We start from the raw sequence: 26752 nt of genomic DNA, 5'->3' as shown, positions 1-26752 counted from the left end.
GGTGTGGAGGGGAGGAACGCCCCAGGGCGCAGGCGCAGAACGTCAGGGCCGGGAGAAGGGCGGGGCGTGGGTATTGGAAGCTCGGGTCTGGGGTGACCAGAACCGCTTTCCTGACGGCGCGATGCGAGAGGATGGTAGGCCCGGGAAGACTTCCCGGAAGAGGATAGGCATGTGTAATGGTGAGAATGGTAACAAGGAAATGTTCTTTCTCGTTTATGAACCCCACATCTTCGAGCTGCTACGGTGTCAGGCCTGAGCGTCGAGGATACAGCGTTGACCTGCTAACCCTGGCGTCCTCTATGCGTGAGACATTAGCCAGATCCTACCAAAATGTAAAAATATAAACTTAGGGAGTTGTGAGGGGCCTGAGCTGGTAAGAGGGCGCCCCCGTTCAACAGATCTCAGTTAAGACTGATACTCATTAAGACAGGGGCTGGGGAAGAGCATTGAGGGCAGAGGGACCTGCTTGTGTCAAAAGAGCCCTCACCACACACAGGCTCGCCTACCATCGCCATGAAAATGGGAAACCAGACATTTGCATCCACAAACGGGCCACCCGTCTGCCCCCGAGGAGCGCTTCATGCCTGCCCTGCAGAGGTTGTGGATCTGTACACAACGCCGCTGCAGTCCGAAGGCTCAGACCAGTGCAGACGTCAAACAGTTTGATTTCCATTTGTTTTTAATATGTACAGAGTAGACGATTAGGATATTAAAATACACACACACACGTACACACAATTCGCCTTGCCTTTTCACAACTACCGTCACTGCAGATTTAAAAAGATGAAGAAAAGGATGATTGGAGAATTATTCGCCGTCGCCACCGCTACGGAGCTACATCCCCAGCATAGAAAATTGTCTTCTTTAGGATGCTGCGTTTTGGTGCAAAATTGGGTGAATACAGTCTGCAGTTAGGGATACCGATGGAAGTGATGTAGAGTGGGTACAGATCTCGGGATCCTTCTACCTGTTGTTCAGTGTTTGCTAGAAGACCAAAAGAGCACCTGCCCAGAGCATGTCTCTCACGTTGGAGGTTGTAGAAACAACAGGGATTTAAGAGTAACTGCTATCAAGTTCAGTTCCTGGCTGTGACTTGTTCCAGTTGGGAGACCTTGGGCAAATTGTTAATCTCTCTGAGTGAATGTTTCCTATCTGTAAAGCAAGGTTAATAATTTCTAAATGCTGGTTTATTATAATGAGGGTTGTAGATAATACATATGACATTTGGAATGTGCCCAATAAACATAGGTGCAGTATAATTTTCCTCCATTTTTATTTTCTATCTTGATGAAAAGCTTTGTGAATTTACAATCTTAGATCAAATGACTGTTTCACAGCCCATAGCTTACTGTGTACTTTGCACAGTATTGTCATGTTTCTGACAATTCTTGTTTTTTGCTTTGAGGAGTTGGGAGATTTAGTCCTCTCCTTGTGTTCCATATTTGGCAATTAACAAACACTATTAAGATGGAAATCAGTTTCCTTCAATGTTCTCAGTACATGTCAAAGCTTAACACTAGTTCTTTCTGACCCAGCTTTGACCTCCAATAGGTCAATGTTACTGGTGTTTTTTTCCATGGTCTCTCAGCTTCATCCCCATAATTCCTGGGGCAGGAGGCTGGGGTGAACAAAAAAAATGGAAGAAAAACAGTGGGACTGGGTTAAAAGGAAAAGGCACATACTGATCATAAGAAAGTTCCTCCTGTTGGTTTGGGACACCCAACCCAAAAAGCTCATAAGGCCACCCTGAAGTATATACCACAGATTTGTGAAAAAGAAACCAAAGAAATAAGGCAGCATAATCCATCCCATAAGAGAAGGGTGTCCTGAATTCATGAATTGGCATTATATATTCACATTATGTTCAGTGACAATTTCCTTTAGAAATGACTAATCATGAACACAAGGAGCTCCAGGGGGTAACCAGGAAACTGGTTTGCAAGGCCTGGGCTCCTGACCTGAAGTGGAGCACAGCATGAACTTGGCAGTCCACCCACACCATAAGTAAAGATCCAGTTGAATGTTCCTTCTTCAAGACCTCCCCCTTTTAATATATGGAATACTTCACAGATTTGCATATCATCCTTGACCAGGAGTTATGCTAATCTCTTTACTGTTGCAATTTTAGTATATGTGCTTTTGAAGTAAACATTCCAGACCCCTTTTTATCACCACTTGGCTTACTGTCAGTCATTTCTTGCCTTGGGTCTCATTAGAGATGGTAGTCATTCTGCTTGAACCTAACCATCCAAGTGAGGGGCAGACTGATACAAAGGTTACATGTGAAGCAGTTTATATAGCTGGAAGCAGTTTATATAGCTCAAAGACCCATTTGTACCCTATATTGGAGATGTGGACTTCAAGCAAGAAACAACTTATCTGACCTAGTTTCTTCACTGGCAAAAGGGGATAGTAACAATTCCTTTCTTAGGGTTATTTGGATGAAAATTGCTAACAGATATGAAAGAGTCTGGCTCAGAAATTGACCCAACCTGGACAGGCATTCTAAAGCTAACTTTGGCCATTTGAGCAAAAAAAAAGAGTGTTTTGTTAAAAGGCTCAGAAACTCTTGAAATTATTGGGATAGGCAGAGATTGAGATTTAGGCCTTCAGGAACAATACCAGAGCACAGGTCTGAGGAGGAAGCTTCTGTACTGGCAGTTGCTGAGGATCTGTTGCTGTGGCCTGTAGGCACTACTACACTAGGAACTCAGTTTTGTGGGAACCATTACCATAGCTGCCACCCAAAAGAGAGCCCCTGGTCCCTTCCATGGTTTAAAGTGTGGCACAGTTGCAACTCTGAGTCATATGCATGGCTCTAGCTCAGGGGAGGCTGGGAAAGTCAGTATCTAACATTTTCAGCAACTCTAAGTGAAGGTAATTACTACCCCCCCATCAAGGTTCATAAAGTAGGGGATTCCCTGAATATTAGAAGGGGTTCAGGTGCCAGGCAGCTAAACCCAATAACAAATCTCCAACACTATCCACAACAAAGACCTCATCAATACATAACAATAATAGATGTTGAGCAATACCCTATAGGCTTGTCATTTCTCATCATTTTACACAATGAGATCAAAGTCCAAACACCAAAGAGTCCCTCTAGTAAAGAATGCTGGTTGCCTACCCTATGTTCTCCCCTTCTCCCTTAGCATCAGAAGCCCTTTGCTGTTAGGGGTTAGCATGTGTCTAGGCTCCATTACAATAGGGATGCGTGGCTAATGAAATGTCAGCAGAAGTCTTTGGGTGGGGCTTCTAGAAAAGCTCTTTATCCTCTTGCTCCTCCCCCTGCCATCTTACTCCTCCTTTTTACTTGCCCAGAACACAAAAATTGTGGCTAGAGTGTCAATAACTACCTTTTAATAATGTAGCAACCCTACTATTAGAATCTGTTAGGATTTGTACCTGAAATGTCCCTTGAAGGCTCATGTGTTAAAGGTTTGTTTGCCAGATGGTGGAGATTTGGGGAAGAGACTATCATGAGGGCTGACTTTATCAATGTATTAGTCCATTAATGGATTCGTAATTTGGTATTGAGAGGTGATTGAAACTAGGAGATAGAGCCTGGTTGGAAGAAGTAGGTCACTGTGAGTGTGACTTTGAAGGTTTATTTTATCTCTAGCCCCTTCTACTCTCTCTGCTTCCTGGCCATCATGAGGTGAGCAGTTTTCTTATGCCATGCCCTTCCTCTATGATATTCTACTTACCTCAGGCCCACAACAATGGAACTAGCTGACCATAACTGAAACCTCTGAAGCCATGAGCCAAAATAAAATGTTCTTCCTTTAAGTTGCTTTTCTTGGGTATTTTGTCACAGTGACAAAAGAAAAAAAACCTAACACAGAAGCCATTCATCAAGAGGGGTACAACAGAAATACAGAGTATCTGATGATCTGTTCCAGCAGTCTGGGCCCATCTAACACTGTCCTTTCATTCTGTGGGAAAAAAAATACACCTGTTTCTTGTTTAAGCATCAAGCTCATTGCATCTTACTAATGGCTGAAGGTAAACCCTACTATTACCAGATGGTCTCAGTGGCTTCACAGCTACTTCTCTTCTAGTAGTCCAAGATGTCATCATCCTCAGGTGCATAGGAAAATCCCAGGAAGGCACTTGAAGACCCGGAGCTGCTGGCCAGAGTGTCGGGGATGCAGCCAATAGACTTGGACACAGCTTCCTGGGTGAACTCTGGGTCAAAGTGTTTCAAGTCAGCAGGCCCTGTCTGTCAATAGAAACCAACCATGAGAAAGGAGCACCGTGTTCATAGCTGCCAGAGAAGCCTGAAGCCTCAGAGAGGGATATCAGGCCTGCCTTCCAAGTCATCCATACTCAACTGTCACTGTCCCATGCATTTATATTAATCATCTCAGTCCATGTGACTGATTCCTCTAACCCTTTGACACCTTGCCTGCTCCACACCAATCCTCAGACAAGTCAGTTGATCAATACATACTTCCTGGAGGCTTACCAGGCACTGATAATGGCTCTGGGAATATAAGAGAACAAAATAGAGTGAATCTCTGATTTCAGGGAACTTACATTATGTAGGGGATAGAAGAAGTGATAATAAACATGTATGCAAGTAGATAATTGTATGTAGATAAATGTATATAAGTAGAATATTGATAGGTTCTAGATGAAGGTAAAATAGGTGAGTATAGTAGAGAGAGACTTGGACTGCTCTAGCTATTTTGGAGGAAGATCTGTGTGGGAGATTGCAAAAATGATCACAGATTTCCCATTTCCCATCCAAAGGTAGAGTCTATTTCTCTATCTTTTTTTTTAGTGGTAGTAGGGTTTGAACTCAGGGCCTCACACATACTAGGCAGGCACTCTACCACTTGAGCCACTTCACCAGCCCTCTTCATCTTTTTAATATGTGTTCACCAGGTAATTTGCTTAAGCCAATAGGACATTGCCAAATGTGATCCAAGCACAGGCTTGAAAACTGCACCTTGGGTGTTGTCTATTTTGCTATGCTTGGGACCTGTGAACAAGCCCAGACTGGAGAGGCCTCAGGAAGGAGCCATGAGTGAGGAAATTCTAGATCATCAACTGTCAGCTGTCACATTGCTGACCACAGACATGAGAGGGCTCTGCAGAGTGCTGACTTGACCCAGATTGAAAAACATTCACCTCGCTGACCCATAGAATCTGAACAAAACAAAAGTTTGTTGCTTGGACTGAGTGTTGGTGGCTCGTGCCTGTAATCCTAGCTACTCAGGAGGCAGAGATCAGGAGGACTGTAGTTCAAAGCCAGCCCAGGCAGATAGTTTGTGAGACCCTACCTTGAAAAAACCCATCACAAAAAAAAGGGCTGGCGGAGTGGCTCAAGGTGAGTTCAAACCCCAATACTGGAAAAAAAAAAGTTGTTTGAAGCCACCTAGTTTTGGGGTGACTTGTTACACAACAAGAGCTGCAGATCTGCTTGAGATGCAAGTCTTGGACTGTAGAAGCAAATAGGCCATGACTTCCAGCTTCTCAGAAAGGTTCCAGGGATCTGGAGGTGTGGCTCAAGAGGTAAAGCCCCTGCCTAACAAACGTGAAGCCCATAGTTCAAACCCCAGTATCCTCCCTCCAAGGAAAAAAAAAAGTCCCAGGGTGCAGTGGTTCCAGCCTACGGCTGAGTTCCAAGAGTGGAACGTGAATTCCAGACCAAGCCCTGGCCCTGGCCCTTGTGAACTTTAAAGCAAGTATTACACTCATTCCAAAACAGGACAAGGACATAACAAAAAGAGAATTATTGACCAATCTCTTTATGAACACAGATGCAAAAACTCTCAATAAAATACTTGCAAACTGAATTCAACAACACATTAAAAAGACCATACACCATAATAAAATTGGTTTCATTCCAGGGATAAAAGAATGGTTCAACGTACATAAATCAATAAATGTAATCCAGCACCTAAACAGAATCAAGGACAAAAATCATATGATCATCAATTGATGCAGAAAAAAACCTTTGACAAAATTCAACATCCTGTCATGATGAAGAAACTAGGAATAGAAGGAATGTACTCAACATACTAAAGGCTACATATACAAACCTATAGCCAACATCATAAAATGGGGAAAAGCTGAAACCATTTCCTCTAAAGTCAGGAATGATGCAAGGATGTCTACTCTCCCCACTTTTATTCAATTTAGTACTGGAATTGCTAACCAAAGCAATAAGGCAAGAGAAAGAAATAAAAGGAATTCAAATAGGGAAGGAAGAAATCAAATTACCCCTATCTGCAGATGATATGATTCTATAAAGACCCAAAGATTCCACCAAAAAACTAGACCTGATAAACACCTTTAGCAATGTAGCAGAATATAGAATCAATATATAAAAATCAATAGCTTTTGTATATACCAACAATGAACAGGATGAGAAAGAAATCAGGAAATCAATTCCATTCACAATAGCTTCAAAAATATAAAATACCTAGGTATAAGTATGTAGGTTCCTAAAAATAGACCTACTTTATGACCCCATCATACTACTCTTGGGTATATATCCGAAGGAGTGTAAACCAATATACAAGAGAGACGCCTTCATACCCATGGTTATTGCAGGTCTCTTTACAATAGCCAAAATGTGGAAACAGCCAATGAATAAAGAAAATATGGTATGTATACACACACACACACACACACACACACACACACACACACACACACATATACACCCCCCAGGGAATATTACTCATTAGTAAAGAAAAATGAAACTATGTCATTTGCAGGAAAATGGATAGAATTAGAGATTATCATGCTTTTGAGATAAGCCAAGCCCAAAAGGCCAGATCTCACATGTTCTCACTCATTTGTGGAACCTAGACCTAAAACAATGATGGTGAGGAAGAAGAAGGAGGAAGAGGAGGAGGTGGAAGAAGAGGAGGAGAAAATGGGACATGAATGTATATGGGGGATCAATGAAGAGGGGAAGGAAAGGATGCTGAGGGGTAAGGAGGATGGAAGTGCACTGTATTTATACATATGAAGACAGTATAATCAAACCTACCAAATGCTGTTTGGAGAGGGGTAGAATGGGAATATAATGGAGGGGGTGAACCTGTTCACGTTGCACTGTATGGATATTTAGAATTATCACAACAAAATTCTCTCATATTTTAATGTATGATAAATCAAAAATTTAAACATTTATAAAGATAAAATGTTCAGAAAAACTGCATCTGAATCAAACATGTGCAGACTTTTTTCTTGTTATTATTTCCTAAATAATGACATTTGGATATCATTTACATTTTGTTAGGTATTAGAAGTAAACTAGAGATGGTTTAAAGTGTATGGGAGGATATACAGATATACATAGGTCATGTATATGTAAGGGACTTGGGAACTCTACAGATACTGAGGGACAAATATGTACAGATACACACAGAGGGGGAAAGAGAAAGAGAGAGAAAATTCTGGAAGTCTGCCAACAGTGGTTTCCCTGGGGTAGTGAGATACTCAGCATTTCCCCACTGCTTCATTAAACTTCTGCTTTACATACTTCCTGCAAGGAATACATATCATTTTTGTTATTGGGAAAAGCTCTCTTTAGGGCATGGCTCTGCTTGGGTATGCTATGTGACACAAAGCACTTTAAAACCTAAAGGCTCTGCCATGAGAGTTATGGTGCTAAAGATACAGGCATGGAGCATAGCTCATCATCACCCCTGGGCTGAGCTACTGGTCAGGACCTGCGGGGTCAGCACCAGTTCTGCCTCTAAATCAGCATGTGCCTCTTGGACTCTCAGAACCCATGTGTATAATGAGAGTTGGCTCAAACACCCTCCAAACTTTCCCAGTCCTGTGAATCCAGAAGCCAAAATCTACAAAGCTGTGACCTCTTACCACGTTAGGGTTGAAGGGTGGAGTCAGCCTCTTGTGGTATAAGTCATCCCAATTTATGGGACTGAAGAATACATGGTTTTTTATCTCCAGCTGCAGGAAGAAGGCACTGGTCAGAAGTAGCCCTCCCCACAGGTGCTTATCCCACTCCTCCACATCCTCCAGAGCCCCAACTCTACCAGCAACCGGCTGTCAACTGCTTGCAGTTCTAGCTGGTTTCCTGGGACCAGAGAGGGCTCTGAAGCTCCCACCTTCTACATCATCCAGAACCCAAACCCTTACTCCCAGAATTAGCTTATTCCACAGCTGTGTACTGAGTGCCTTCTTTGAGCACTGACACTGTGCTGTGCTCTGGAGGCATGTCAGTGAACAAGAGAAGGAGAAGAGACAGCTTGGGGACATCCCCCTCCCCCATTCTGCATCAGCACATCTTGCATTCTTGAGTTTTCCAGAATGCAATCCTGAGAAATAGACCAAAGCAATTCACAAAGGAAGGTTTGAGAAATAAAATTCCAAGAAAGTGGCAGTTTCCCAGAGATCCAGAAGTTAAGGCCCAGTCCTTAATATAATTGACACTTCTTTCCTATCAGCATCAGGGTTGGTACCAACGCCCCCCCTCCTAGTAGAATCCTCCTCTATCAGTGTTTCTCACAGGACGGTTCTCCAACTCTCTGCCTCAGAACTGTCTGCTGGGCTAGTAATACCCAATAAATTGGTAACTCAGGTTACCTCTAAACTGAGGACCGAGGTGGGCAGAGAGATTTCTAGGTACCCTTTTGTCCCCTTTGAATTTTCATCTATGTGAATGTATAACTTACCTTGCAAGTCATAATGTTTTAAGATGCAAACTTCCCTTGGAAGGAGGGGATCTATCTTCAAAGAAGCCCCTGGTTTTTACATTATTATTTTTTATTTTTTAGTGGTCCTGGGGGTCTTGCGTTTGCTAGGCTGGCGCCCCATTTCTTGAGCCACACTGCCAGCATTTAAGCTGGGGTTAAGGATGGGCAGACAAATGCCCTAAATGTCTTTACACTTCACAGAATCTGGCATGCAGGGCTTTTGGCCTCGAGCTGGTGATCCTCCCGCCTCAGCCTTTGGAATGCTGGGGTTATGGCCTGTACCACCATTCCTGGCAGAGCCTATACTTTAACCTTTGCTTCATATTGTTGTTATAAACAATTTTAGGTGTTATAAATGTAAAGCACAGGTGAAAATATTTGTACAATTTCTGTGTACTTGTGCTAATATTTTAGTAAGATAGATTCTCAGCATTTAGTAAGATAAATTCTTAGAATTTCTGGGTCAAAGGTCTTCCCATGGTTCATTGCCAAATTGCCCCTCCAGCAGGTGTAGCATGACATTCCCTGTGATCATGCCCCTTTTACCCTCTTGCTAATGTACAGTGTTCTAGCAAACATATCTTCTTTTTTTAGTCTGCATTTATTTGATGGTTAGTGCATGGGAGTAGGTCTTCCCTACTCTGAGATTATAAAATCTTCACCTTTCTTTTCTTTTTTTCTTTTTTTGCAGTCCTGGGGGTTGACTTCAGTGCCTTGCACTTGCTAGGCAGGTGCTCTACCACTTGAGCCATTCTGCAAGCACTGTTATTTTCTTTTTTGACACAGAATCTCACCATGTAGACTAGGATGGCCTTGAATTTAGGATCCTTTTGCCTTAACCTTAGAGTGCTGGGATTACAGGTGTATGCTACTTTAAAGTCATGGACTTGCTAAGAGAACAGGCTATGAATTATTTATCTGTATATCTGAAGTGCCTAGCCTGGGATCTGGCAAAGTGAAGTACTCACCTATTTTTGAAAATCAAGTTCAGAGGCCTCAGCAGAAGTCTGAGGAAGCTTCTGAAACTTAAATCAGGTCACATCACTCTCCTGCTCAAAAGACCTGACAGCTCACCACTCCCAGCTTAATTGTCAACTACTCAGAGAGGACCTGCCTGGCCATGCCTGTGTGAACCTTCCCGCCCCCCCCCCCCGCCCATTTATTGTCCATGTCTGCTCATTTTCTTTCTGGCAGTTATCACACTTTGTGATAATTGTATATAACCTTTGGGTTTTGTCAGCTTCCTCCTGCCCCCAAGCCTAATAAGGGCAGAGACCAGTCTGTTAAATCCCTAGCATCTACTTCAATGCCGGCTTTGAATAGTAGGTACTCAGCAAGTATTGGGTAACTAAAAGAACTGAACTACAGAAAGTAGTCTGCTCACAGCAGTAGGGAATTAGGGAATTTCCAGGTGACAGTGATAGCAGAACCCGCGTTTAAAGGGGAGTGGGAGGCAGGTTGATGTGCTTCTGAGCTGTCTCCGCAGGAAGTTGAGACCACCACAGGCACCAGTGCTCTGCTGCAGGTCACCTACAAAGTCTGCCTTGGAGCCCAGCCGCTGCCTCTGGTCCTTGCGGAGAAGGCCTTGCAGGATGTCACAGGCAGCCACCGTCTGGACCCCAGGGATCTGTAGTGGCTGGTGAAGAATGTTCTCATACATCTGGGCCACATCTCTGCTGAAGAAGGGTGGCTGGGGAGAGAGGGAGCCAAGGTGGAGGATCACCATGCAAGTGTGGAATCAGATCTCAGGAAGACTTGGAGCAAGCTGGGTAGCTGGGAGGATTTAGCCAGACCCACTCCTTGTGCCCTGGCTCACCCAGCAGATGGAGAAAGATAGGACTTAGGCTTCTGGTACAGGGGACAGGGTTGCCCTGAAGGCATCAATGGGAGGCCTTCCTTGGCCTCCCAGGGGCTTCCCTTTTGCCAGGTCTCCTAACCCAGTTCATGCTTCATTCCATCCCAGCTTCATAACCATCCTTCGAGAGAGGCTGTAAGTATTCAAATGAGAAGACAAGACTCAGAGCAAGGGAACCACAAAGTCGAGAAGAGAGCCAGGCTCCAAAACATAGCGCTCCTAGCTGCTCTTCCTCCTTCTCTCCTAGCTGGTTCCTCTCCTGCAGGGCCTGCTCCTTCCTCTGCATCATGCCACACCAGAGAACCCCACCCAGAGAAAAACCTGCCTCCACCTGAGCCGGCAGCCCGGGATGGAATCTTAACTCTTCAGCACTGTGACCTCTCCTAGATTCAGTTTCCTCCGCAGTATAAGAAGAACAACTCCACGTTCTTTAGTACTAGACTCCAAAGGCTAATTTTTTTTGTTGTTATTGCTGTTGTTCCTTTGTTTTATTGCAGTACTGAGGTTTGAACTCAGGGCCTCAGACTTGCTAGGCAGGTGCTCTACCACTTGAGCCACACCTCCAGCCCTATCCAAAGATTGTTTTGAGGCACCCAAGATAAGATGGTGTGTTATAAACTGAAAAGTGCTAATGTAGCATTATTGAAAAAAACAGATGTAGTCCTGTATTCTCTTTGTCATCATCTTTTGTCACCTGGGGGTGGAGAGGTGGCTCGCCTAGCTCCCTGTGCAGAGGTAAAGTAATTCACATGGAAAGCAGATCACCCTCAGCTCTCCCAGCCAGACGTCCCCTGTGGACAGCCACACCCCACTCACCAGGCCATGCAGCATCTCGTAGAGGACTGCGCCCAAGCACCACCAGTCCACAGCTCGATCGTAAGGCTCTTTACGAAGGACCTCAGGAGCCAGGTACTGTCAGGGAAACACATGTATTGAATGACCTCAGCCTGGGTTTCTGCATCTGTCAGCAAGGCACTTGAAGGGGAAGATCAGCAGGGGTCCATCCTGCTGTGACATTCACATGCCTGAGCATTCAGCACCCATTCACCAAAAGGCCTGGTTTCTGCAGGGCCCTTTGCCATTTGCAGGGATATCAAGGAGATGGGCAGGACTGCCCTGTATAATGGTACATGCTGTGCACCACATAGACATTTTACCAGCTGAAGGGGTAAAAGGGGCAACAAGCCCAGCTGTGATCCAAGCCCTAACCCTAATTCAGAAGAATATCTGGCTGGAGGCATGACTCAACTGGTAAAGTGCCTGCCTAGGAAGTGCAAAGCCCTGAGTTCAAATCCCAGTACCACTGATTAAAAAAAAGAACAAAAGAAAAAAAAGAAGTACATCTGGTAACTTTATTTTTGCTCAAAGGATCCTTTTTCTAATTAGTCTGCTCAGAGGAAGTTTTTTCTTCTAATTTATACATAAGTGTCTAACAGGTGACCAGTGTCTTAGGACTAAGAAAACCTTGGGTACAGTGAGGAGAGTAAGGGACAGAGTCCAATGACTGTGGTACATACTTGTACTGGAAACATTGTGACAGAAGAGTCAGGAAAGAGGTGACACTTGGAGATGAATGCATGCCTCCAGAGAGAACCTGAGGCACAGCTGTACTCTACCAAACCCAAGGGCTTGGTGACCTCTTAACCTGGGGTCTCTGCCATTGAAGACTGGGGTCTCAGCAAGAGGCAAAGTTATCCTGAGATGTTGTTTGGGTCAGTGGAAGGTCAAAGTGTCCCAGTGACCCTAGTCTTCCTTGGTGTGTGAGCTCAAGCTTGTCATTTGATCTCTCAGATGTGTTGGGCCCACATGTCTCCTACACAAGCCAGGGTTCCACATCCCCCGCCCCCTATGGCTGGCAGTGTCCCAGGAAAGGAGCACATGGCTGTCAGGTTTTGGAGGGCCAGCTTTATCCAGTGCACACCCCTGTAGACAATGGCTCCTGCTCTGTGAAGTCACCTGTCCATCACCGACCTGAGCACCAGAGGGAGGAGCCCATCTAAGAGTCCAGGCTCAACTTTTCAGCATATGGAGAAAGATACAGCAGCTTAATTTACTGCAGGCCAGGAGCGAAGGAACTCTCAGTTCTGTAGCTTCAGGTCTTTCCCCTCACCCCACTCTGGTAAGGTTCCCAAGTCACTAGGGTTCCCTTCAGGTCCAAAGTCCAAGCTCCAAGACCAATGGGAGTTCAAGGAAAGTTTTCTCTCTCTCTCTCTCTCTCTCTCTCTCTCTCTCTCTGTGTGTGTGTGTGTGTGTGTGTGTGTGTGTGTTAAATTTCCTTTTTTGTTTTTTTCGATACAGGGTCTCGCTATGTAGCCTGGGCTGAACTGGAACTCAGGATCCTCCTGCCTTAGCCTCCTGATTGCTGGAATTACAGATGTATACTCCAGCTTTTTATTTGTTTTAATGTGGCTGCTGGGAGTTGTTCTTTTTTTTTTAATTTTTTTATTATTCATATGTGCATACAATGCTTGGGTCATTTCTCTCCCCTGCCCCCACCCCCTCCCTTACTACCCACCCCACCCCCTCCCTCTCCCCCCCACCACCCTCGATGCCCAGCAGAAACTATTTTGCCCTTATCTCTAATTTTGTTGAAGACAGAGTATAAGCAATAATAGGAAGGAACAAGGATTTTTGCTAGTTGAGATAAGGATAGCCATACAGGGAGTTGACTCACATTAATTTCCTGTGCATGTGTGTTACTTTCTAGGTTAATTCTTCTTGATCTAATCTTTTCTCTAGTTCCTGTCCCCTTCTCCTATTGGCCTCAGTTGCTTTTAAGGTATCTGCTTTAGTTTCTCTGCGTTGAGGGCAACAAATGCTAGCTAATTTTTTAGGTGTTTTTAAGTGGTGTATGTGCTCTGTGTTTCTATTTTCATTACACAGCAGTGCAGAGCTTTGCCAGAGCTGGCCAGGTCCCAGCCAGTCCTAGAGCTGGCACCCTGTTACACACACGAGGAAGGCAAGGCTGGGTGCATGGCTGACCCAGTGCTTGAGTGGATGGACAAGGCCCCTCAGCTGTAACCTGATGGCTGTCTTCCTGAGCTGTGACCGCAACCATTTGCTGCCTGCCTCTCCTGGGAAGTTCACACTTACCTCAGGGGTACCACAGAAGGTGGATGTGGTCTCCTCAGGCTCTACACCTTCCTTACAAAGCCCAAAGTCTGTCAGAACCACATGTCCCTGAGGGTGAGAGACGAGAGGGTTGGGGAGCCTAGAGTGGTCTCAGCCCAGGGTAGCTCCACCATGACTTACCGAGCAGCAAACCCCTTGACAGAGGGCTGCAAACTCAGAAAGTAAGAGCCCTGTGGCAGTTGGAAGGGCATAGATATAGCAGGGCTCTGCCTAGGCACTTCTGCACCTCTGTTGGGGCTGCCATGCCTGTTCCCCATGGCTGAGACAGTGCCCTTGCCCAAAGTTATGCCCCTCCCCAAGGGAAAACCACATCCAATGACAGGAAGATGCAGGGGCTCAGAGGCCCAGCCTCCTGGCCTCAATTTGGGACTATCCCAAAAAGCTGTCTCATTGAGGCCTCACCCCTGTTAAGCCAGTTGAGGCCTCCCTTGCAACCATAGTGCAGGTGAGCTGCTTTCTCTCCCCAGCCCATCTTCTCCACCCTCTAAAGCTGAATCTCTTCAGAATGCTTGCCATTAGGCCCACAGCACCTCTCCAACTTAGTCTCTCCCTGGGACCTGGGCCAAGACATGGAAAGACTACAAAATCAACCAGCCCTCACCTAGCTCCACCCCTTCCCCACACAGACCTTGCCTACACACACACATGCACGTATATCGACATGTACAAGGTCCCCTGTGCACATAATCCCATATACGTGTACACGTGTATGGGTTCACATGCATATACATGCAGGAATGCATGCTCCATCCATATGCAGGCATATACAATACATGCACACCTGTGCACACGGGCTTGGTCAGACAGCACATGTGTAAGCCATGTCGACCCTGCCCCCTTACCAACCTGGCAATCCAAAAGGATATTCTCTGGTTTCAGGTCCCTGCAGAAAATAAGAGAAAACAGCCTGGTGGAGTCTCAGCCACTTAGTGAGAGAGTTGGGGATCCAGGACCTGGTGGAAGGACTATTCATGGAAGCCCCCAGAGGTGCAGAGGGACAGTCAGGGAGTATGGACACTGGGCTCTAGGAAGGCGGACACCCCAACCCTACCCCAGCTGCTGGGTCCTCCTCAGACAAAGGACCAAGTTCACCAGGATGTCATGGAATACCACCCTTAGCTGTTGGAGCAAGAAGAGCCTGGGAGTGGTCCTAAACCGGGGTAGACCTCACCTGTAAATGATGTTGAGGGAGTGCAGGTAGCCAATGGCACTGGCCACCTCCGCAGCATAGAACCGGGCCCGGGGCTCCAGGAACCTGCGCTCCCGCTGCAGGTGGAAGAAGAGCTGGGGAGGAGGCAGTGAGAGGGTTACTGGGCTCCAGCTTCTAGAGCAGAGGGCAGGGGCCTGCAGGCCCCTAGAGTGCCCAGGGCACTCGTACAAAGAGTGCACGCCAGTCTCCCCCCACCACACACACATACACCCAGAGCAGTCACATGCCCGAAATGTCAGCCAGAGGAGAGATTAGTTAGCATTGATTAAGCCCCTTCTGTGTTCCAGCCTCCAGGCAAGGCCTTTTCCCATGCATTAATGCAATCCTTATGACAACCTTCAACATCTCAAATATGCCAGTTTCACATAAGAGGAAACTGAGAGGGTAGGACAGTTAGGTGACTTGCCCGAGGTCATGTAGCTCATAGTTGACATGGCTGGAATTTGAAACTGGGTGATTCAAATATGTGCTTTTCACTAGACATGGTGACGCACACCTGGAATCTCAGCTATGTGGGAGGTGGAGGCTGGGACGATCTCGGTTCAAGACCAGTCAGGGTAAAAAGTTAGCGAGACCCCCATCTCAACAAACAAGCTGGGCATCGTGGCATGGTGTTATGTGCCTGTCATTCCAGGTAGGAGGGAGGTTTAGGGAGGAGGATTGAGGTCCAGGCTGGCCCTGGGCAAAGACTTAAGACCCTACCTGAAAAACAACAAAAGCAAAATGAGTTGGAGAGTGTTCAAGTGATAGAGTACCTGCCCGCAAGCACGAGGCCCTAAGTCAGACCCAGGGATTATCAAAAACAAAAAATCAAGTGCTTTTCCTCAATCAATGCCATATGATTGTGGCTGTCACACTGAGTTCAGGTTAGATCTCCCCATAAGCCAATGGCTTGGCCTATTTTTTTTTTTTTTGGCGGCCTTGGGGTTTGAACTCAGGGCCTCATGCTTGCTAGGCAGGTGCTCTTAACTGCTTGAAGCAGCCCATCTTGGCCTATTTTGTTAGCACACAAAACCTTCAGTTAGGGATGGAGGACAAAGACTCCTCTCGTGACATCACACGGAAAGGCATTTGATCACACAGGTTCAATCTGGGGTCACTAAGGAGTCCCACTGAATTTTGCCACCTTGTCCATTGAGAGAGAGTGCAGTCCAAGAAGGAGCCCAGTTTGTCCCAGCCATGCTTCTGGGTCACTAGGTGGCTCAGGTCTCTGTTTATGACAGTGACAGCTATCCCCCTGCCCTGTGGCCTGTGGTGCAAACTGGAATATTGAAAATCGTGACTATTTAGCTTCTCTTAGCATTGCTTTTTCCCGGGTTTGTGGAAGTGAGTCTGTGGACAGCTTAGGGAGAGGAAGGCAAGGAAGCATTGGGGTGGAGAACCAGATGGACATACATTCAAATCTTGGTATGGACAGGATGGCTGTGAGAAGTGTTTTACCTCCCCGAGCCTCAGTTTCTCCAACTACTAAGTGGGTATGTTACATGGTGCAGGGAGGCCATCTCAGAGCTTGGTGCACAGCAGGTGGGTGGGATGGACCAGCCCACAAGAGTCTCCCCAAAGCCCCGCTCACCTCTCCCCCATTGACATAGTCCAGCACGAAGTAAAGCTTCTCGGGGGTCTGGAAGGAGTAGCGCAGGCCCACGAGGAAAGGGTGCTGCACGTTCTTCAGCAGCACATTGCGCTCTGCCATGATGTGGTTCTGCTGAGGAGTCACACAGACAAGGGAGCCTGTCACAGCCCTCTAATCCCAGCACAGTCTGCATGACCTTGCTGGTAGGGGTTGGGGTTGTCCGACCCAGGACTGCCTGACATCTCTGCTCAAACACCCACAAAGGCTCCCTATTGCCCTCAGAGCCAGGCCTGGCCTCCTTGCCTAGTATTTAGAGCTATGGCTATTCAGGGCTATAGAAAAGCATAGATGATGACTTATAAATGAGCCCCAGGAAAAATCTCTAGAGAAAAAAAAGGCCACGCACTACCCATATTCATGCTTTTGTTAGCCCTCTTTCCTGGCTTAGATGTCCTACCCTCTTTTCAGACCACAGAATGCTACTGCCAAAGCCAGCTGCAAAGCCACCTCCCTCAGGAAGACCTCACCACCGCCTCCACAATGCCCTTGTTAGCATGAGCCACTCTCACTCCTCAGTCCTTTCTCTTTGTCTTCTAATGGGTACTGAGGGACTCAAGTCGGCCACAACATCTAGACATCCAGGCTGGCCATGGCTTGAGGGCCTATGAAGTGTGACCCCCACCCCCACACCTTGTGCAGATGGAGAGGGCAGAAGACTTGCCCATCAACGGCCCTGTCTTTCCCATGGGAAGGCAGAGGCCCAGCCAGTCCTCCTGAAAGCTCCCTAGTGAGATGGCCTGGCCTGTCTTCCTTGAGAAGGGTCTGCATCCTGTGTACCAGCTAGACCCCTGCTGGAACCACGTCTGCCCCCAGCTCCATGGTCTCCTTGGAGGTGGGGTCCATCTTGAGAATCCCTGCTAGCCTGGAGGTCAAGAGGTGGGAGAGGAAGTGCCCACGCCAGAGTTCTGGTACCTCTTTGTTCTTCAAGATGGACTTTTTCTGCAGCACCTTTACTGCATAGAACATCCCGTCAGACTTGCGCTTGGCCAGTAGGACCTGAGCAGAAGCACAAATGTAGGGCCCCCTGGGTGACTCTGGATTTCCTGAGGGCAGGACAAGGGCCTGCAGCCTGAGTCCTGCACCCATTTGACAAACTGTGAGTCCTCTTTTTTGCACATACTAGAGGTAGGCAGTGAGTAGAGGGGGCAGGTAGTTGGTGGAGTGGGGACCCAAGCCTTCCACTCTCACCTTCTCACTCACCTTTCCATAATTCCCTTTGCCAATGACTTTGAGGAAGTCGAAGTCTGTGGGTCGGGCACTGGGGGATGAGGGAAGAATATGGGTCAGAATTTGCCAATCCAGGAAAATCTGAGAGCAAATCCAAGTGTCTATTTACCTGAGGAGCTACGAAATGTGGGCCACCATCCAGGAGCCACACCTGGTCCCTGAAGACTGTCAGGTCCTCCCAGCCCAGAAAAGCTTCTAAGACTCTCCCCTATCCCCAGAGAGCTTACAGTCCAGTCAAAAACAGGACCAGAAGAGAGAAAACCAGTTTCACTGCATGGAATGCAGGATCTGGTCCCCCAATCCGTGTGAAGCACCTGAGGATAGGAAGTTGCTGATAATGTAGATGTTGGGGGGCACTCCAGGCAGAAGGCTCAGCATGGGTCAAGGCCAGGGAATTAGTGGAGGATGAAAATGGGGGAGGGTCCTGGCCCAGACAGTAAAGGACACTGAATACCCACCAGAAACCTTGGGCTTTATTTCCAAGGCAAGGAGAGCCAAGTAGGAAAGTCACGTGAGAGACCAGAACTCACTTTGGATTGGCTGAAGGCCCCAGGTTGATGTTCCCATGGGCCCTGGAGGGCTGAAGACATTTAAAGACAGAGGTGATTAAGATCTGTAAGCTCTCTCCCCCTGGCTCAGGCCCTGGGCTGTTCCACATCTCTATTAACTGCCTCCCTCTCTTTCTTCCTTCTTTTGTTTCTCTCTACCCTTCACCCACCCACCTACCCATCCCCCAATCATCCAGCCACCCAGCATCTCACCGGCTGCTCACAACAGCCTTGGGAAGATGCTGGCTGCGGTGACAATTTTAAGGGGAGAAAATTGGCAGCTCCAGAGAGGAGCTGCCCAAGGTCTTCCAGGCAACCAAGCTGAGATTTCTTTCCTTTTTTCCTCCCTTCCCCTACTCTCCCCTCCCCTCCCCTCCCTCCCCTCCTTCCCCTCCTTCCATCCCTCTTCCTCCCTTCCATGTGTGTTACTGGCTTCACACTTGCTAGCCATGGGCTTTACCACTTGAGCCACACTCCAGGACTAGGCTGATATTTGAACCCACATGTCTTCACAATCAGTCCAATCATTTTCCACTCCATCCACTCTTGAAGCCCTTGCCCAACTCTTTCCATAATTTTCCCTGCCATGGCCAACCTCCGTGAATGCACAGTGACCTGGTGGTGCCCAGTCCTGATCTAGGATGGCTCATGAAACTGTCCGATATCTCTACTGAGTTCCACAGACTTGGGAGGAAAGGAGCCTCCTGGTGCTGGGTCAGAGACTAGGAACCACTCACCTGAGGGCTAGGGATCCCGGTAGGGCTACAGGCCATTCTATAGCCGTGAAAAGGTAGGCTCTAGGGACACAGGGAGGAACAGCATGAGAGAGCCCCCACCCAAGGCTTCAGGCATGGCTGCCCTCTCCCTCCTCCCCAACCCCAAACCCATCTGAGCAGCTCCTACCCCAGAGGCCGATAACTCCTGCATGGATAGGACAAGACCAGCCTTTCTCACCAAACATCTCAGGAGGTATGGAGGGGATAGTCCAGGTTGGCCTCAACCAGGCAGGGTCTTTTCAAGGGTTGGGGACAACCAGGGAACCAAGACCCTTTTGAACCATGGCAGCTCCACAACTCCAAGGTGGTTAAGACAGGAGGACCCTAAAGTGAACCCTACATGCCACTACACCCAGTTTTAGAAAAGCACTTTCTAGGCCAGGCATGGTGGTATACACCTGTAATCCCAGCTACTTTGGTGGCAGAGCTAGGAGGACCATGGCTTGAGGCCAGTGTGTGTGTGTGTGGTGGGGAGTTATTGAGACCCTATCTCAAAAAACAATCTGGGTGTGGTGGTATGTGTCTGTAATCCCAGCTACTTGGGAGGTGGTAGTAGAGGAATCAAAGTCTGAGTCTGGCTCTGGGCAAAAAGGCACAAGAGCTTCTCAAAAATAAAGAGGGCCTGAGGGCATGGCTGAAGTGGTATACTGCTTACTAAAAGGTCCTGAGTTCAATCCACAGCATTGCCAAAAAAAAAAAAAAAAAAAAGCACTTTCAAGGATCCCACAGCTTGTGAAAGGCAGACTCCCATATAGGCATATTTGCAGTCCCAAATTTCTGTGCACAGTCCTAGGCTGGAACTTGTGCTGACTGATCTCCTTGCCACAGAACTTCCACCCAGTACCTAGGAATAGCAGCTGCCCTGGGGGTCTTGGACTGGAGCCAGGGAAGTCCCAAACCTAGCCAGTGTCTATCTGAGATCAGGCAGAGGACAGAGTGACCAGCTGGTCTATGCAGCCAGCAGCATGGTGTTTTCTCTGCCCTTACCCATCAGTGTGGAAGAAGCTAGGTGTTCAGCTCTGGTTCAGGGGCTCAGCCCCCACAGTCCCTCCATCTCCCACAGGGGCTGGTAGAAATTGTACATCCCAAGACACAGGTTTGGCTCATTGTGAGCCCTGGGCTTATAGCCTGACTCTGGGGGTAGAGGCCATTCACTATACAGGGGCCATCCTGGAGTCTGCCACCCCATGGCTTTCTTGGAAGCCAAGAAAGTGACTACAGAGGAAAGGAGGGAATCCCCTAGCTAGGCTGATCTGAGAGTTCTGCCCTGCCTTCCTGCCTCTCCTTCTGCAGAACTACAGAAGACGGAGTGCAACCTGGCTTCACCAAGGCCCATCGGGCTGTGCTCCCATACCCCCACCCCCTGCCACACCACCATCCCCCTCTCTGAGCTGGCTCCAATGGCTCCTGTGCCAGGCCCCAGCCTCCCTGGTTCTGCATACCTGTGCAGCCCGATGAGAGGACTCCGGGAGAAGCAGCGGGTGGAGCAGAGCACAGGCAGTGGACAAGAGCCTCTTTCTGTTCTCCCAACAAGGGCCGAGTGTCAGTGCCTGGTGCCTTCAGCACACAGCCCAGAACTTCCGGCAGCGAGGGGGCTGGTTGATGTCACCCGGGATCCAGCAGAGCTTAAGATGGGATGGCAGACCTCTGTTGCCTCAGGGACACCATCTCCCCCTGGGGAATGAAAGGGGGTAGGCGAGAGCCCCAGGAGAGCCTGAAGTCCCCTGGGCTTGTAGAAAGAGTGTGAGTCAGGTGCATGCTGTGCACAAGTGTTTTGGGCACAGATGTGCTTTGTTGTGTCTCTCTAGTGTGTCTGTGTAACCCTGCATTTCAGGTATTTGTGTCCGTGTGTGTGTCTGTGTAGGGGAGAATGCCTGCTCGTGTCAGTGTGACCATGTTCAGACACGTATGTGTGTCTGAGCATTCATGAGTGCAAGCATCATGGTGTTCCTTGGTGTGTGTGTGCTGTGAATGTGAGTGTGTTTCAGTGTGCTGCCCTATACTCGTGTCAGTGTGTTTTGTAAGTGTACTTGTGAGCATGCTTGGGGGGGGGGGGGGCAGGGCGGTGAGCGTGAGCCTGCATGCAGTATCTACGTGTTTGTCAGCAGAGGAGTATGAGGATCTATTAGTATGTGTGTGTGGTCACCACATATATGTGCACAGGTACACCGCTGTGTGCCTGTGTCCACACTGGTGCATATCAGCAAATTTTTGTTTAAGTGTGTATGTGCACATATGCACATGTGTAGGGGACCTGTCTGTAAGAACATAGGATCCCAGGGGCCGATTCAGGCACTGTGTAGATCCCAGGGCTGAAGAAGAGACCTCAGAGACTGGGCTGTAGCCACGGGGCTCACTCCACTCCCAAGATGCCCACAGATGTCTCAGATCGGCTGGAGACAGGTCTCCTTCAGCAGCCCAGGTTTTTGACCGTTGGGCACTTGGACCCTAAGGTCTTCCCTATTGCCCTTCAACAGCTCTGGTCCACTGCCCTGGGGCAGGCATGGTTGACTTATGTAAGAACTAGGCAGAATCCCCAGGGGCACGCTGGTCCATGAAGGCCTTGCTGTCTGATGTGATGATCAGGTTGTCATAGAGTCCCTTCCTCTCTGCAGGGTCTCTCTGTAGGTGTTCTAGGGAATGAAGGAGTTGATGGGCCCAACACAGCCCCTGGTCTTCTAGAATTTTCTGTATAGCTACACAACCCACTATAGAGGAGAGGTCACAGGCTAGAGCAGAGGAGGCTGGTGGCTCAGGGATTCTCTATAGGCGCTGAAATACAGGGAACCTGGAAGTGCTGGCCTGAGAAAGCTTGAGCAAACAGCATCAGATTCTTTCATTGTTTCACAAAATAGAAATGTTGAACCAATACACAGATATGCAGGATGCCATGTTGACAAAACATTTCAAGGACATTTTCTTTTCAGTAAGTCCCTGATGGGATCGTCACTTGGCAGCACTGTTCAGAAGAGCAAAATTATTTATAATAACTTAACTATCTGCCCAAAGGACACTTCGTTATACATGCTGGCCATAGTGGCTCCTACCCTTGACCTTCACCCCTGCCCAGATACTGCTCCATTTCTCTGTTCTCTTTTTCAGTTAAACTCCTGGCTGGACTCATCTACACTCCTTTTCCTTTCCTCTCCTGAATCTATTCCAGATGGGCTTCCATCCCAACACTCTATTGAATCAGTGGACAGCAGCCTCATGTGCCAAAGCCAGCGAGGAGTCCTCCATCCTGTTACTCAACCTCTCTGCCTGGCACACTCCCTCTACCCACTTAGCATTTGGAGCTCCTGGGCTTCCTCTGGCTCACTGGCTGCTCCTTTTCCATCTCTTGTATTAGGTTCTCTTCCTCTTTTTGTCCTTCAGCACTGGCTGAGTCCTTGGATCTCTATTTATACTTGCCCCTTAGTTGATCAAAACCAGTTTAATGGCTTAACTGACAATATTCGCTGGTACCTGATTTATTTTTTTAGTTCTGATTCTCTCCCTAACTTTGAATGTACATATCTATGTTTCTTTGACAATTCACTAGGTGGATATCTAGAGGTGTCTCAATAGTAACATGTCCAAAACAAACATCTAGATTTTCATTCCTTCCACTCTGTCCCAGCCTGCTCCTCCCTCAGTCTTCCATCTCAGTAATGGCACTATCACCTACTCAAAAGTTTAAGGTAGGACTAGAGCTGTGGCCTAAATGGTAGTGAACTCACCTAGCAAGTGCAAGACCCTAAGTTCAAACCCTAGTATTGAAAAAAAAGTTCAAGGTAGAAACTTGGAATCCATTCTAGGTGATGGGTATGCAACATATCCTGATTTGATCATTATACAATGTATACATGTATCAGAACATCACACAGTACCCTATACAGATGGACAATTATCATGTGACAATTTAAAAAATAAAATTTATATGTGCATATGTATTTGATCCCCAGATCTCCATGCTGCAGCCACTGGCCCAAGCTGCCAGCTTTGCTTACATGTGTTAATACAACAGCTTCTCCACTCACTTCCTGCTTCCGCCTTTCTCCATTGAAAGCCAGGGCGAGTTTTCTAAAATGTAAATCAGATCATGTGCCTTTGTTGCTTCAAAACTCCAGTGGCTTCCCATCACACCCAGAATTAAAGCCCTGAGTCTCTACCATGGTCTATGATGAGATATCATACACCTGCCTCCCGGCTTCATCTCCACCCTGCTATCCATTGCTCTGCCTCCCTGGCTGTCCCAGGGGCATCCACCTTTCCCCAGTCCAGCCCCTCTGGCTGTCTCTCACTGTCCCTTTAGCTCCCAGCCTCTGTGTGCCCTTTCCCTCTGCCTGAAAGCTCTTCCCCAACATCTGCGTGACTGGTTTCTACGAACACAGCAGAGGTCTCTGCTTCAGTGTCACCTCTTGGAGAGGCCTGCGCTGATTCCTGGTGACAGGTTGTCCTCGTCTGTCAGGCTATCAGTCATAAACCAGGATGGTTAGTCCCTCTACAACAGCCATCTGCTCATTCCTATGCAATTTTTCTGTTTCATATTCTGCCACTTTATCCTGCCACTATTTAAATGTTTTTATTTTCTGTCTTAAACTGTGACATCATCTCCCAAGGGCAAAGACTTTTCTTATTCATTATTGAAACCTCAACTCCTAGACTGGCCTTGGAACACAGTAGGTTCTCAGAACATATTTGACTAGTGAAACCAAGGCATGGACTGATAAATTATGGTACAAAATAACACGCAAAATGTAAAATTACACAACTCCAAACTCTATTTATATAAGTCTATATAAATCAAGATAGGAGCATATATCTGATGTAACATCAAGCAAAAAAGCAAGTTTCAAAGTGGTAGGGACAGTAGGAGTACCAATTTTGTAAAAGTTTAAAAAAAGACAAGTATGTGCATGTAGGTTTGTGTGAATAGCCACAAAAAGCAGGAGGCCATGCCAGAAGATTATTTTTATCTTTGACCTACTATGTAACGTTTTCCATGATATTGCTGTTAACATTTGAATACAGAACCCCTATGGAAACTTCGATGTGGTCATTGCCCACGCTCCCCATCACCTTGACTGTGACCCTCCCCCTCAGTTCCTAAGCCTTCCTTATCTCTTGCATTGCTGACTTGTGATTTTTAGGCCAGAGGCAAGGCATCAATTTGTTCTCCTAGCTGTAGAACCACAGCTGCCTCTATAAACTTGTAGGGATTGCCCAAGCCCCTCCATGAGCCCTCAAGCCTGTCGTCTCCTCATCCCTGTCCAACTTGCTGCAGCCTAGACTTGTCTTCTGTGGACCTGCTTCCCTCTCCCTGCACCTGCAGAATGGGGTGAGGGTAGGGGTGTCACACGGTTCCCTTTCCTTAGAACACCACCCCACAGCCATCAACTTGGCCTGTTTGCCTAACCCTGTCATGGGTCATGGGTCCTCGTTTGCCTTCCCCAAAGATCTTGCCAGATGTCCCTTCCCTACGCCTGCTTCTGTGATTGTGTCTGGCTTCACCCCACTGTAATGTCTTCATTTACCTGCCTGCCCAGCTCAAGGTCCAGCTTGGTCTTATTTTTGTTCCTACAACCCCATGGGTTAGGAACTATCATCATATTGCTTTTTTTTTTTTTCAGTGCTGAGGATGGAGCCCAGGATCTCATGCATGATAGGTAAGTGCTCTACCATTCAGCTACACCTCCCAGCATCTTCATCCCTGCTTTAAGGAAGGGAAATAGGCATGGAGAGAGGAAGTGATTCGATCAACACACAGCATCAATAAATGATATAATTAGGATTTGAACTCAAGCGGCCTGACTCTAAAAACCATGGCCTGGAATTTCCAGAAGAGGTTAGGAAACTATAAAGGAAGGAATGAAAGTGGGGATGAAGTGAGGACATAAATTGGCTGTCAGGGAAGAAGAAATTAGGCAGTGGAGAAGAAATTAGGCAGTTCGTTGAAAGGAATGAAAGGAGATAGAGGGGAAATAAGCTAGGAAAGAAGAAAGAGCTGGATGTGGTGGCCCATGCCTGTAATCCCAGCACTTGGGGAGAACTTGAGTTTGAGGATCATGATTTGAGCATGGACTACATAGTGAGACCCTGTCAAAAAAAAAAAAAAAGGAAAGGAAAAAACAAAAATAAATAAAAGAAGGAAGTAAAGAAGGAAGGAAGGAAGGGAGGAAGGGAAAGCAAGAAAGAAGAAAAAAAGCTAGGAAGAAGAAGGGAGGGAGGAAAGACGTTAGCAAGGAAGGGCAAATAGGAGGAAGGAAAGCAAATAGGTAGTTAGGAAGGAAGTTAGCTAGGTAGCTAGTTAGTTGGCCAATGAACAGGTCAGCAGGCAGGTGTCCTGCTTGCAGGTCAGCCCCTCACCTGGAATCCCTGGGTGCCAGCACAGGTCCCGCAGAGCTCTGCCCTCTCTCTCTGCATGGTCCTTCTGACCTGAAACCCAGTCCTGACTCACAGAGCAACCTTCCCTGGCAGGGAGCGACCTGTCACCCACTCGCCTGACTCTCAAACCAGCTAGAGTTCAACCTCCCAGCTCTGCCAGCTGAGAGTTGGCTTCAGGGCTTTCTGGTTACTAATTAACCACTGGGCTGTGCCCACTGGCTCCTGGACAGCCATGCCCTGAGGACCCTCTGAACTGTTGAAAGCTACTGCGTGACTCAAGTTATGTGACCTTGGGCAAGTGACTTCAGCTCCCAGAGCCTGGTGTGAACTGGTGATGGTATGTGGTGTGCTTTGAGGGAGCGTCTCTGAAGTCCCTTTTGACTGCCACATTTCCATTCTCTGAAATCACCCCCTCTCCCAACGTTCAGCTCAAATGCTGACTGTTCCACATAGTTTTCCATCAGCTGAGTCTCTTTCCCTCTCTCTTAGAGCCTAGAAAATTGACTATAATAGAGTCTTGTCTCACCCAACTCTTGCTTCCACCAGCCTGTGGGCCTAGCCCTTCTATGGATACTTCCAGAGATGGGCAGCTTATTCTCTCCTGGGCTGGCCTCATTGCTGGGCACTTCTGGCATGCTCTCATGTTGAACCAATGCCTCCCACCCAGAACTCACCTACCCAGTCACCATCCTGGGAGGAGAATCACAGCTGAGTTGAGATCTCTGCCCTGCTCTGCCCTTTGGATTGCTGAGGCTCAGGAACCAGGGCCCAGGTGGTCCCAGCTCACGTGGAAGGAAGATTTTCTTGTGATTGACATGTTGCCTAAGTCAGAGTTCTAACTCAGGCCATTGTAGGGTCCAGCCCACCAGGCAGGTGGGAAAAGGTGCCTAGTGACCTCTCTACAGTGGGCACTACACCATTACCTTTTCATCAAAATGTTATAAGATCGTGATTAGGCCTTGTGCTTTAAAAACTGACTCCTCTGACTCACTCCAGAGGAGTGCTGCAGGGCCACAACCCCACCTCCCCCAATATCACGTCACCATGTGTCTGGCTCCGGCCCAAAGAGGGGAGGTGGCTGGTCCAGGGGCACAGAGCAAATCAGGACAGTGGCCAAGGTCCTGCCCCTTTTGCTGCAGCTGCTCTACCAAACTCCTTCTTCCCTGACTCCCAGAGCTAGCTTTAAAAATCGCACACAATAGTATCAATTGCACAAACTGTCTCAAAGAACTTCAACTCTCAGAAAAATGTCAAATAAAAGGCAAAACCTTCCCCTCCAAACACATTCGGCCTCATTAGACGTAAGTGCTGTTAACAAAAG

General features: G+C 47.5%; 1 protein-coding gene and 1 non-coding gene across 13 annotated transcripts; both read right to left on the bottom strand.

Annotated features, from left to right (window-relative positions):
* Nucleotides 1–661: 661 nt before the first annotated feature.
* Nucleotides 662–25597, bottom strand: Sgk2 (serum/glucocorticoid regulated kinase 2). 12 transcript variants are annotated; one of them, XM_074074799.1, is made up of 17 exons: nt 25414–25595; nt 24582–24757; nt 23055–23127; nt 20508–20739; nt 19027–19086; nt 18272–18321; nt 17715–17772; nt 17427–17510; nt 16455–16586; nt 14843–14955; nt 14518–14554; nt 13633–13719; nt 11356–11451; nt 10219–10374; nt 7849–7938; nt 4023–4222; nt 662–1618 (listed from the first exon to the last, which is right to left on the bottom strand). In XM_074074799.1, exons 5-16 carry the CDS (start codon nt 19060–19062, stop codon nt 4058–4060), a joined length of 1104 nt encoding a protein of 367 aa, XP_073930900.1. In that variant the 5' UTR covers nt 19063–19086; nt 20508–20739; nt 23055–23127; nt 24582–24757; nt 25414–25595; the 3' UTR covers nt 662–1618; nt 4023–4057. The 12 variants fall into 12 exon arrangements, with proteins under 12 accessions (XP_073930900.1, XP_073930899.1, XP_073930907.1 ...); XM_074074798.1 differs by lacking the exon at nt 24582–24757; XM_074074806.1 differs by lacking the exons at nt 23055–23127; nt 24582–24757 and adding an exon at nt 17851–18055 and having other exon boundaries at nt 18200–18321.
* Nucleotides 2049–2150, bottom strand: LOC141423647 (U6 spliceosomal RNA). The gene has a single exon (XR_012448485.1). It is a non-coding gene; the product is annotated as a U6 spliceosomal RNA (small nuclear RNA).
* Nucleotides 25598–26752: the final 1155 nt, after the last annotated feature.

This window comes from Castor canadensis, chromosome 5, assembly GCF_047511655.1.
Source record: "Castor canadensis chromosome 5, mCasCan1.hap1v2, whole genome shotgun sequence".
Lineage (NCBI taxonomy): Eukaryota > Metazoa > Chordata > Mammalia > Rodentia > Castoridae > Castor > Castor canadensis.
This window is presented reverse-complemented; position numbering and strand designations above follow the sequence as displayed.